The sequence below is a fragment of the Ipomoea nil genome, unplaced genomic scaffold (genome assembly GCF_001879475.1).
Source record: "Ipomoea nil cultivar Tokyo-kokei standard unplaced genomic scaffold, Asagao_1.1 scaffold0382, whole genome shotgun sequence".
NCBI classification, from domain to species: domain Eukaryota; kingdom Viridiplantae; phylum Streptophyta; class Magnoliopsida; order Solanales; family Convolvulaceae; genus Ipomoea; species Ipomoea nil.
The window spans coordinates 792,044-803,348 of record NW_017616810.1 but is presented as its reverse complement, the minus strand read 5'-3'; the positions used below and the strand labels follow the sequence as shown (position 1 = coordinate 803,348).

The window sequence follows — 11,305 nt, the reverse complement described above, 5'->3', positions numbered from 1 at the left end:
CTGTCATCTATATTTACTTTTACACTTTAGATAATCCAACTGGCCAAGGCTTGATGTTTTAGCTTCTTGTGCTTCCCAACAACAGACCAGGCTTCTTCTTCTTGTGTATATCAAGTTATTATCATTTCAATTCTTGACCCAAGATAAGTTTTTGTTTTTTTTTTTTAAAAAAAAAAAACAAACAAAAATCTTGTTAAGCCCACACTAGTCAAATTACATGCGAGTACTAATGACATTGTTTAACACCAAATAATATAACTAAACTAATCTTTATCTATCACCAACCCAAAATTTTCTTTTGGTTCAAGTAAAACCATGCAATAAACTGATTAGTTTTTTCGTTTTTAACATCCACAACCATTCTACCACCTAGCTAGTCACTAAGTTGGTATGAAGTTAGAGTTGAGGTTGAGCTTCTTGAGCTCAGAAGGGAACAATTTGGTGGAAACTATGCAGACAAATTATACTGTAGACCATTGCAGACGACAAATAAATATTTTCTTCAGTACAAAAAATGAGCATTCAATGTTTAAAAATATATATTTTTCACAGTTGATAATGTTAAATTCTATTTTGTTAAGCAATCTGTGAATTGCCCACATTGTTGCTAAGGAAGTTGTTTCTGTGTCAGATTGCGAAGGGGAAGTTGTTTCTGTGTCAAAGCGAAGAGTTTTTTGATACCCCTCCAAGTCTTCTTGCTGATTGTATTGCCGATGATTTAATGAATTAATCTTTTGCCTTCAAAAATAAACCTTATGTCAATGATTTATCTTACAATGATATAATGATTGAGATATAGTTTGGTATGAACTTGAAACTAGACAGACTTGATTTACTTCCTCGTAAATTTGAAGGGAGAGTCATAAAATTTATATGGTCCGACAAAATTAGAAAACCTAAGTGAAAAACAATCAAAACGCACTTGTGAATGTTACATGTGAGAAGTAAAAAGTAATCCCCACTAAATATGTAACATCAATGATTGGTTATGCACTCGTGGCATGGTACAAGGACGTAAATGCATGAGACAGAAGGCAGCAACAGCAGAAAATGCAGACTCAATATCTCAAAATATTTATTCCAGCACCAACTCTGTCCATTTCACATTTACTTCAATCTATAAGGCTATTACTTGGTGAGACAAATATATTTAACAACAAACACCAAACCGTACCCCCCACATTTTTCTACACATAATGCCTGTAGTAGAGAACATGTCATTTTCACGTCCAACGACTCCTCTTCCGTCCTTTCAACTCTCCAATCTTTACCTTCATTTGCGGGGCATGTCGGTGGCAAATCATGCAAATCTTTGGTTGGGCGTGCTTTATCTGGACTTCTTACTCCGCATTCCCATCCGTGATTTTGCATATCTCAACTTGTGTCAAGGAAAAACGAGGAAAGAAACGTAAAACATGAAAGATGAAATAGGGGGTTTAAGGGAGGGGCCGAGGGGACGGGGGAAGGTCAATCAATTATCAGCTTAGAATGCTAGCATAGGATACTCCAGTCGCATGCCCTCTCCAGGTGAGGAGTAAAGCATTGTACCCTGAAGATGACTCAGAGCTTCCATTGAACAAGCAGTATCCTGTAAGTTTAGCAGTATAGGGAATCCAAAGCAAATGATTTATGAGAAAACTTGAGTATAAAAGAAGCGGGGTATGTGTTGTGCTGGGGATGGCAACGGGTAGCTAAAATTCGGATACCCTACCCAATTATATAGGGTTTGGAATGGGTACAGGTTGTATATGTAGTTATATACTACCCAAGTTGTATTTAAGTTTGGGTAGCACATTATCCGAACTTGCTTATATATGTACTATTATACATATATATAATATAATATTAGATTATATTATGTGTCATATATATTCTTTCATTATATGTTATATAATAATAATGTTTTACACATACATATATAAGATAGATATTATTATAGTAGTGTATAACTGTGACAAATTAACATAAAAAATTGGTTTTGTAATATTCAGTTATGTATAATAGTGGATAAATGGATTAGCAATGAAAAAGTTATAAATATAAAATAATTATTCCATAAATTTGAAATGTTTTTGTTTATTTATGATAAAAGATTTTTAAATGGATTTTGAGACGGGTTTAGGTACCTGGCGGGTAGTGATAAATGGGGTTGGGTGGATAGGGGTAATGTTTAATTGGGTTTTGGGTGATATAAGTAATCGGGTTCGAGTAGCCTTGAATGGTTGGGTACCCAACCCACCGCCATCCCTAGGTGGGACATCAACAGTTAAAAGAATAACTACCTAGCAACATAGGAAACATAGAAAGAATAGGAACTCTTGTATAAGTAACGATGTTGGAACTTGGAAATGTACCTTAAAGTCAACAAAAGCAACAGGAGCTCCATAGGTGCTCTGCATCTTCAACTTTAAAAATCCACGGCATCTAATCAATGGAAACACAGTAAAAATTTCTTCCAATGTCAAAGGAAGATAAATTGGTTAAAACATTATGAAATTGCACAAGGGATTCCTTGAAACCTTGAGAACACTTGGGTGAGTTCTTGTTCCGAACAATTTGGCCCCAGATTAGCCACAAAGAGTGTCGGACATGGAGGAGCAGCACTCTGTTCAACACAAGGTCATGAAAAGTAGCTATTGAAATAGACATTACGTAGTTCAAATGTGCATTAACAAAAGTTAAATTGAGAATAAAAAGGACTACAAATGCAACACCAATGATCATTCAGAAAACGTAAAGTTGCCATACTGCAAGCTTGAAACGAAAGAGGTATGGTTTGCCAACTTCAGATTCTGAATGAAATGAACAAATTTTCTAGATTCTGAAACTAAAGTGTAATTTGTCAGGGGATATGAATCTTCGGTTACTTGTTTCTAGAAGATTATATTCTCTGCTAAGCATGTGTTTGCTCAACTCAACTTGAAACATAAATTACTTCCCATAGAGTGATGAAAATAGTAACAGAGATCTTAAGGTAAAATAGCACAATTTAAACACCCGAGGAAAAAAGGGAAAAAAAATCATATGGAAAATATTGAGAGATGTGGTAGCACAGTTTTGAAGATATCGATTATGAATACAATGGAAAGGAGACCTCACCTTGTTTGCATTGCCCTCGTTCATAGCTCTACCATCAAAATTTGCATAACTGAAGCATTGCACAAGCATGTGAAAATTAGAACGATGACATACCAATCGCTAGTAAAGTAGTAAGATATTCCAACGTTCTAACTTCAGGCAACAGGGGACACAGTAACAACTTATACTATGCCCTTAACCTTTCAGCTAGAAGTGAATTAAATTCAGTTGCATTATCCAGTGAGAAGCAAATCACTTCCAGGTAATAAAGGATGTGCTTAAGTAGTGCAGATGACCTTTGTGTAGGTGGATAACCAACTGTGTTGTAAGCGGAACTACCCATTCCAGGAATGTGAATGTTGCCAACACCTGCTAGTGCCAAGCGTGCAAAAGATGTGTAACGTGAGCCTTTAGATAATGTGTTCTGCAGTGACTAACTAGCTATCATTTCCTACCACGAGATCAAATCAGTTCCGTGTGACTAGAGGGAAAAAAGCATCACATAACCAAATAACTGAAATAGTGTGATTTGATTTCATAGATAGCCAACTTGTGTATACACACATATATTTGTGTATTTATATTCATTATCATTGAAAGGGGGTGAAAAAAACAAAGGCAGGCATGATACCAGATTCAATGACCCTCGAAATGACCGCAGGTCCTTTCATTCTTTTCTCTGATCCATGCCTATCATCATCTGCTGATTAAGAAGTAATCACATCAAGTGATTCTTTATTTAAAAATTATAGTGAAAAGTAAAAAGGAAAGATTAAGTCAGCTGCAAAAATAAAAATAAAAATCAAACCCCAAACAGACCAGTTCTTTGGCGCTTTGACCTGGAATTGGATTTTGCAAGATCAATGAACAAAGTCGAGCCTTTCTCAAGGTCAAATACAATTCCCTGTAACCAATTCGTAATGAATGTCTTGTTTATCTCAAACTCTAATATATCCAAAAATGACTTGGAAGTTTATCCAAGCCTATGAAGTTCACATATGCTTCATTACTTAAATGACTTCAGAATTGGACATACACACAGCAAAGGATACTTACATTCAGTTCATACATGGCTGCAACTGCTGACTGCTGATCCACAAAGACTGCAAACGCAAATGGCTGGCAGCACACAATACCATGTCAGAATTTAGCTCATCATCAAAACAATGTAAGAGACAAACGTCTACTGAATATCAGAAGCAACTACACGGACAAAGATTTTACAGAATCAAACCACGAATACTTATGCTAACCACACACCCCTGTTATATACTTGCATCTATAAGACTATAACATATGTATGGTTGAAATGAGAAGAGCAGAATATAATTTATCACGATGTAAAGAGGCTATATATTCTTGAAACTCTTAAATAGTGGTTAACTAGTTTCTCATAAGCAGAATACCGAGGTTCTTTTGGAACACGCATTCCTCTATCAGAGACTCTCTCTTACATTAGTATAGCTGGCCAAATAACAGTATATTCTCTGGGAACTATAAGTAAATGTATCATGTAATTCCAGTCCAGCTTCTCTTCTATTAGAATGTAATAGAAACAGTATAACTGATACCAGAATGGCAGAATATCAAAGGTTTATAAGCATAAAGCTTTCATTCCCACATCTAAGAATTTCAATTAGCATCAACTGTTAGCCCCGCCCCCTCCTTTCATAAGACCACCATTAAGCTTCACCTATGATCAATAAATTTTGTTTTTCGTGCTAAATTGTCTTAATAAAACAACTAAAAATTCTATGAAATCTTAGTTCCAATCCCAAATCTAACGCGTTCAAGCAGAAAAAAAAAATCAAAATCAAATCTTGCCTAGCTCATTAACGAAAAAACCCCGGAATTCATTTGTTCAATAGCAAAGATTTTCAATTGGACTTGCCTGATCCACTATACAATAACGATCAGCGATCGCAACTCTTAAAGCAACGGAGGCGCATCTGAAAATTTTATGATTTTAGCGTTGGAATATAGAGCGTAGGGGATACCTGCGTATTCGAGCTAGGGCTTCGGAGATGAGAAGATTCATAACCCGGGAACTCGCGAAAGAGATTGTAAATTTCTCGCGGCTTGACGTCCTCGGGGAGGCCGGCGATGAAGAGAGTTCGGACTTCATCGTGGGAATGCGGAGGAGTATAGAGTGGAGCGGCGTAGGAGGGCACCGGCGGTTGATAAGGATGGTATTGGTGGTGGTGAGGCAACTGAGCAGGCGGCGGCGGCGGGGGCTGATGCGCCGTCCCCGGCGGTGGCGGAGGTTGCTGGTAATAAGAGTATTGGGCGAGAGGGGTATAGTATGCTCCTCCGGTGTCGTCCATTGTTGTCCCAAGGTTGAGGCCTAGATTCTCTGAATCACTGCTGTTTTATTTATGTCGCTAACGTTATAGGCCTCTCACTATTACTGGACTTCAGGCCCAATAATTGGTTAAGGTTTACAGGCCCAATTATTGGTTAAGGTTTGCAGGCCCAATTTATGTTTATAGGACAAATTTTTATGTGGACTATAAAGCATATATTTTTTGTGCCAAACCTTGTAGTTACCAAGTTGCTCTTCCATATGAGAAGTTGTGGGTTCAAGCTATTTAGTAGTACTCAAAAATAAAATAAAAAATTGTAAAGAAAAAATTTAATATACTAAAAGTAAATTATTTGTGTATTGAATGTACATTATATAAAATAATATTATTTTAGTAAGGCTCGATCTCATGACTTCCCACATAAAAGAGGTCACTACATGCCATCTAAGCACAAGCTACTTGGCAACAAACATTAGATTAATTGAAAAAGGAAATGAATATTAACAATTGTTTGAAAATAAGAAAAGATTCATAATTGACTAAAATAGAAAAAAAAATGGGCAGATCATTATATTTTAATTTTTCACAATAATATTACACAGTATAATACATCAAATCATAAATATGTCATAAATTTTACATAATTTTAAACAATAGAATGAAAATATTTCAATAATAATATTCTACACTATCAAGTAAAGGTAAATTAAAAATAAAAAGGAAATACTTCAATAATAATATTCTACATCATCAATACTAAAGACATATTTAAAACAATAGTAAAGGTAAATTAAAAATGTAGCGAAAATTAAAAATGAAATGAAAATATTTCAATAATAATATTCTAAATCATCAATTAAAAATGAAACGAAAATTTGATAAAAATATCATTGCATTTGATATTTTAGTTCGCTAATTGATTAATTGACTAAAAATAAAAGAGAAGTAATTGGATGAAAATAAATATGATATTACTAATGGATTGAAAATTTAAAAGGAAATGAATATTAATAATTGACTGCAAATAAAAAATTATTCATAATTGACTAATATGAAAAAAATAAATGGTTAGACCATTGCATTTTAATTAAAATGGAAGGAAAACTAAAATTGAACGCCAATATTTCAATAATAATATTCTACATCATAAATAAAAAATACATATTTTAAACAATAATAAAGGTAAATTACAAATGGAACAGAAATATTTCAATAATAATATTATACATTCTCAATTAAAAATGGAACACAAATTAGGTAAAAATATCACTCCATGTAATATTCTAATGGACTAAAAATACAAAAGAATAATTGACTGAAAATGAATATGATATTACTAATTTATTTAAAATATAAAAGGATCGCTAATTGACTAATATTATACCATTATATATTTTTACCGAGTCACCCATCCTGATCAATTGAAGGTGTTAGCTCTAGACGATGATGGACAAGATTGTGTTGCTACTACCAATGTCGTCTACAAAGAGGTTTCAACAATGTGTAAATAAAATCGTTGATATTATATTTTTTAAATGACAAAATTGCTATATGTATAGACAAAAAAAAAAATCCTCCATACAAATGAATTAAGATAACAATTCATTCATATAACTGAGTTGCTAGAAAACAAACACATCCGTATAATTTATAAAAAAAAAAATACTAAACAATGATGCAAAAAAATCTCCAAAGTTATAACACTACATGCATACATCTACACATTAGCTATTAATTTGAGCAATTATTTGCTTAAATTCATACAATGATAATATAAAAACACATAAATGATCCAACCCGTATATTCAATTGAACTATATAATATTTGATGTTCTAATTTAAATAATTATATATCGATCCAAATATTCTTAATATATTACAACAAATCTATTCCGTGCATCGCACGGGCGCAAATACTAGTTTAAAAAAAAAAAAAATAGTTCCCCCTTCTTCATCTCCAGCGGAGACGAAAAAGGAGGCAAGAAGTGGATGGCAGCCATGGCCAGCCGTCTACTATGGCTGCCATCTTCTCTTTAAAAAAAAGAAAAAAAAAAATTTAATTCCCCCTAGGAGGCAAGAAGAGATCATGGTTGCCATCTTCTTCTTGCCTCCTAGGGGGAATTAATTTTTTTTTTTTTAAGAGAAGATAGCAGCCATGGCTGACCAGAGCTATTATCTTCTTCTTGCTTGGGGGAACTTTTTTTTAAAAAAAATACAGAGGATGGCGGCCATGGTCGACGGCCGCCCATGACTACCATCCTCTTCTTGCCTCTTCTTTCGTCTCCGGCAGAGACGAAGAAAGTGGAACTTACTTTTATTTTTTCAAAAAAAAAAATTTTAAAAGTACATAAGATGGCAACCATGGTCGTTGGCCATGGATGCAATCGTTTTATATTTTTATTTAAAAAAAATTATATTAATTATTTATTATTTTTAATTGAAAAATGCCACATCAACAATAACTTACCTGCTATTACAGGTAATTAACCTGTTGGTGAGTCTATTTGCACAAAAATAACAAGTTGATTGACTTAATTGTAACTTATTAAAGTTGAGGGGCTTAATTGACTTCTAACCTAAAGTTCATGGGTGTATTTGACCCTTTTCCCTATATTTTTTGTGCCAAACCTTGTAGTTACCAAGTTGCTCTTCCATATGAGAAGTTGTGGGTTCAAGCTATTTAGTAGTACTCAAAAATAAAATAAAAAATTGTAAAGAAAAAATTTAATATACTAAAAGTAAATTATTTGTGTATTGAATGTACATTATATAAAATAATATTATTTTAGTATGAGTTAATTACCGAAATTGTCCATTAACTATAGTGAAATTATTAATTTTGTTCTTGATTATTTTTTTTGACCAATTAGGTTCCTCAACTTTAAAAATCTTAATTAGTTTGAACATCCGGTTTTTTTTTTTTTTTTTTTTTTTTTTTTTTTTTTTGCGGTTAGACATATATTTAGGGATGGCAATTTTTCTCGTCCCCAACGGGATCCCGGACGGGGACTGAAAAATTTTTTGAAAAACGGGGACGGGGATACCCACCCCCACCCTCGCCCCGCCCCGCCCCGAAAAATTATTATAATTAAAATATACATACATACATATTTTGAAAAACGGGGACGGGGATACCTATCCCCACCCCGCCCCCGAAAAATTATTATAATTAACACACACACACACACACACACACACACACACACACACACACACACACACACACACACACACACACACACACACACATATATATATATATATATATATATATATATATATATATATATATATATATATATATATTAATTTTTTAAATTAAAATTTAAGTTTTACATTTTCAAAATTTTGATTAAAAGTTGATTGGGGACGGGGGACTATTTTTTGATTCCTCATCGGAGATGGGGATGGAGAGTATACTCTCCGTCTCCGCCCCGTCCTGTTAACATCCCTACATATGTTAATTTGAGATCAAATTGATAATTTTGCATAATCAAGGAACCATTTCAATAATTAACTCGTTTAGTATTGTCAAGTAACTTACGCGACATCTTAATAGTATGTAGTCACTAGAGAAAAAATTATGATTGTATTACTTTTTTTTTTTTTTTTTTTTTGTATATCTAGGGTTTCCACCGTTGGGCACAGTGACTAATATCATGGTTGAATTGTGAATCCTTGACCTTTGGTTAAGGATGGATGAGTCTTTTTTCACTCAATCACACCCTCCAGATTATTATGATTGTATTACAGATTAAATAAAAATATTTTTTTTTTAAATTTTATTATGGTACATTAAAAAAATAAAAATACAAATTTGTAATCTATCAAAACTTAAGGTTTTAGTTGCAAATGATAGACACTAACGAGCATGTTCTAACGAGCATGTTAGGTTCAATGAAAAAATATTTTCTAAGAAAATGAAATAATGAAAGCAATCTTTATAGTAATGTTTTTTTCAATAGTAATTTTAATTCCATCCATCTTCAAATATTTGTGGCGAAGTCAAAGCGCGGCAAGAAAGCTGAAAACGGCATAACGGGCACGAAATGGCCTTCGCAAACCAGGCATCGATGCATCTTCCATGGAAGATATGTCTGCAAGGCAACATACTCCCCTCCGATCCCGCTTCCATCTCCTCCAAGCACACCGCACAAGCCTCCGTTTCCTCAACCATAACCCTCTCCAACCCCTCGATCTCCCCCGATCTGCTCGCCGGAACTACTTCACTCTCAACGTCGTCGTTTCTAACCCTAGTTCTAGCGTACGCTCTCCGCAGCACCACCATAATCGGGATCCGTTTGTATTCTCCGTCGGGCGCCTTATTAGCCAATCTCATCGCCTCGGAGTATATCTTCCCCAGCAGCGGCCGGCGTTTCTGCCTGGGAATGCCGACTGCTCCGAGCATTTCGTGTATTTTGTGCCGGGCGCGGTTCCTGCCGCCGCTTCCGGCTATGTTTGGGAAGGGGATGACGAAATCCATGGAAAGATGGGGGAAGTGATGCTCCCAATAATCCAGAATATAGCGCTGCGATGGGGACTGGGCTTCTGGGTGAAACTGGAACAATCCAACCATGTCTTTCACCTTCATCTGGAACACAAAAACGTCTTGCGGAGGAAGAACATAGGCGGCGGTGCGTAAGATTTCGGGTTCATGACGGATCCAGCAGTCGACGTTTAAAATTGAGTCGTCCATAGCCGCAAAACAAAATTTATCTTTCTGGAATTCTGGAAATCTCTTCTCTATCTGCAGGTACTATACAACGATAGATGGGGATTGATTTATACTGTGGGATATGATACATGTCCTACTTTGGTTGGGAATAGGAATACAATATTTTATGATGAGTTTATTTTTCCTAACTATTTTGAGAAAGGGAAAGTTGTAAAAAAAAAACTAAAAAATTATGATGAGATGAAGTGATGAAGTTTCACTTTTTCTGGTTTCTGTTTATGTTCCAAGTATATTGAGGGGTAAGAGCAATCTAGTCCAGCATTATATTCAGCATTTCACTTTGTTCTGGTTTTTCTGTTTATTTCATATTAAAATCCTGTTTGGTAGAGCTTAATTTATTTTAAACTATACATATTTTTTTTAGTATGTTTTGAATGCTTTTTTTTAGTATGTAAAATATAGAAAATTTAAAATAAATTATTTTGAAACAGAATAAGGTTCAAATTGACCACTGAACGTAACTTTAAAATGCAATTAGGTCGAACAAAAAAAATGTAATTATGCCACTTAACACTCCAAATGTATGTAATTTCACAAGATAACAGGGTTACCATCAATTTCACCAAGTTGTCTGCTTACATTGAAGGTGAGTTGGCATTTTAAATAATTTTTAATAATAAATTTTAAAATTAAAATTAAAATTAAAAAATTTAAAAAATAAATAAAATAAAAAAGACAGGGCCACCGGCTCGTCGCCCACCCTTTCCCTTCCGTCGGAGACGAAGGAGGGGGGAAGGGTGTGGCGTGAGACGAAGGACCTTATCAGCTAATTCTTAGTTTATTCTTTTATATCTTCTTACACTTATCAGCTAATTCAACAATTAATTTTATCAAACACTAAAATATTATGATTTTGATTAATGAATGGTATATGGTGTAATTTTATCAATTAATTATATCATCTTGCCCGCATGAGCAACTCAACTGGTCATAGAGGTGGAGTTTGGAAAGAATGACCAGGGATCGAGTGGGGGCTCCTTGTGCGCAGTAAGCAAATGTCTAGCATCTGTGGTTCATGTTCAGTTGAGTTACCATGATTTACATCATCCCCTCTGTCGGGCCCTTAGGGTTGGGGTTCAACCTTTTGGAAAGAATGTTATCAAACACTTTAATTTCAATTAGTTAGCTTATTAGCTATTAATTAATTAATTTTTCGACATGTCAAACATAGCCTAATTACTAATTAGGA

The 11,305-nt window shown here is 34.4% G+C and overlaps 2 protein-coding genes across 3 annotated transcripts; both read right to left on the bottom strand.

Annotated features, from left to right (window-relative positions):
- Nucleotides 1-941: 941 nt before the first annotated feature.
- On the bottom strand, nt 942-5,443 carry LOC109172087 (U1 small nuclear ribonucleoprotein A). 2 transcript variants are annotated; one of them, XM_019321257.1, is made up of 10 exons: nt 5,076-5,443; nt 4,135-4,197; nt 3,898-3,982; nt 3,710-3,778; nt 3,375-3,450; nt 3,100-3,148; nt 2,520-2,605; nt 2,355-2,424; nt 1,506-1,588; nt 942-1,373 (listed from the first exon to the last, which is right to left on the bottom strand). In XM_019321257.1, the coding sequence occupies exons 1-10, from the start codon at nt 5,400-5,402 to the stop codon at nt 1,328-1,330; spliced, it is 954 nt and encodes a 317-aa protein (XP_019176802.1). In that variant the 5' UTR covers nt 5,403-5,443; the 3' UTR covers nt 942-1,327. The 2 variants fall into 2 exon arrangements, with proteins under 2 accessions (XP_019176802.1, XP_019176803.1); XM_019321258.1 differs by having other exon boundaries at nt 3,375-3,447.
- Nucleotides 5,444-9,351: 3,908 nt separating this feature from the next.
- Nucleotides 9,352-10,077, bottom strand: LOC109171830 (RING finger protein 165-like). Its single transcript, XM_019320909.1, has one exon. It carries the CDS (start codon nt 10,075-10,077, stop codon nt 9,352-9,354), a length of 726 nt encoding a protein of 241 aa, XP_019176454.1.
- Between the last annotated feature and the right edge of the window lie 1,228 nt (nt 10,078-11,305).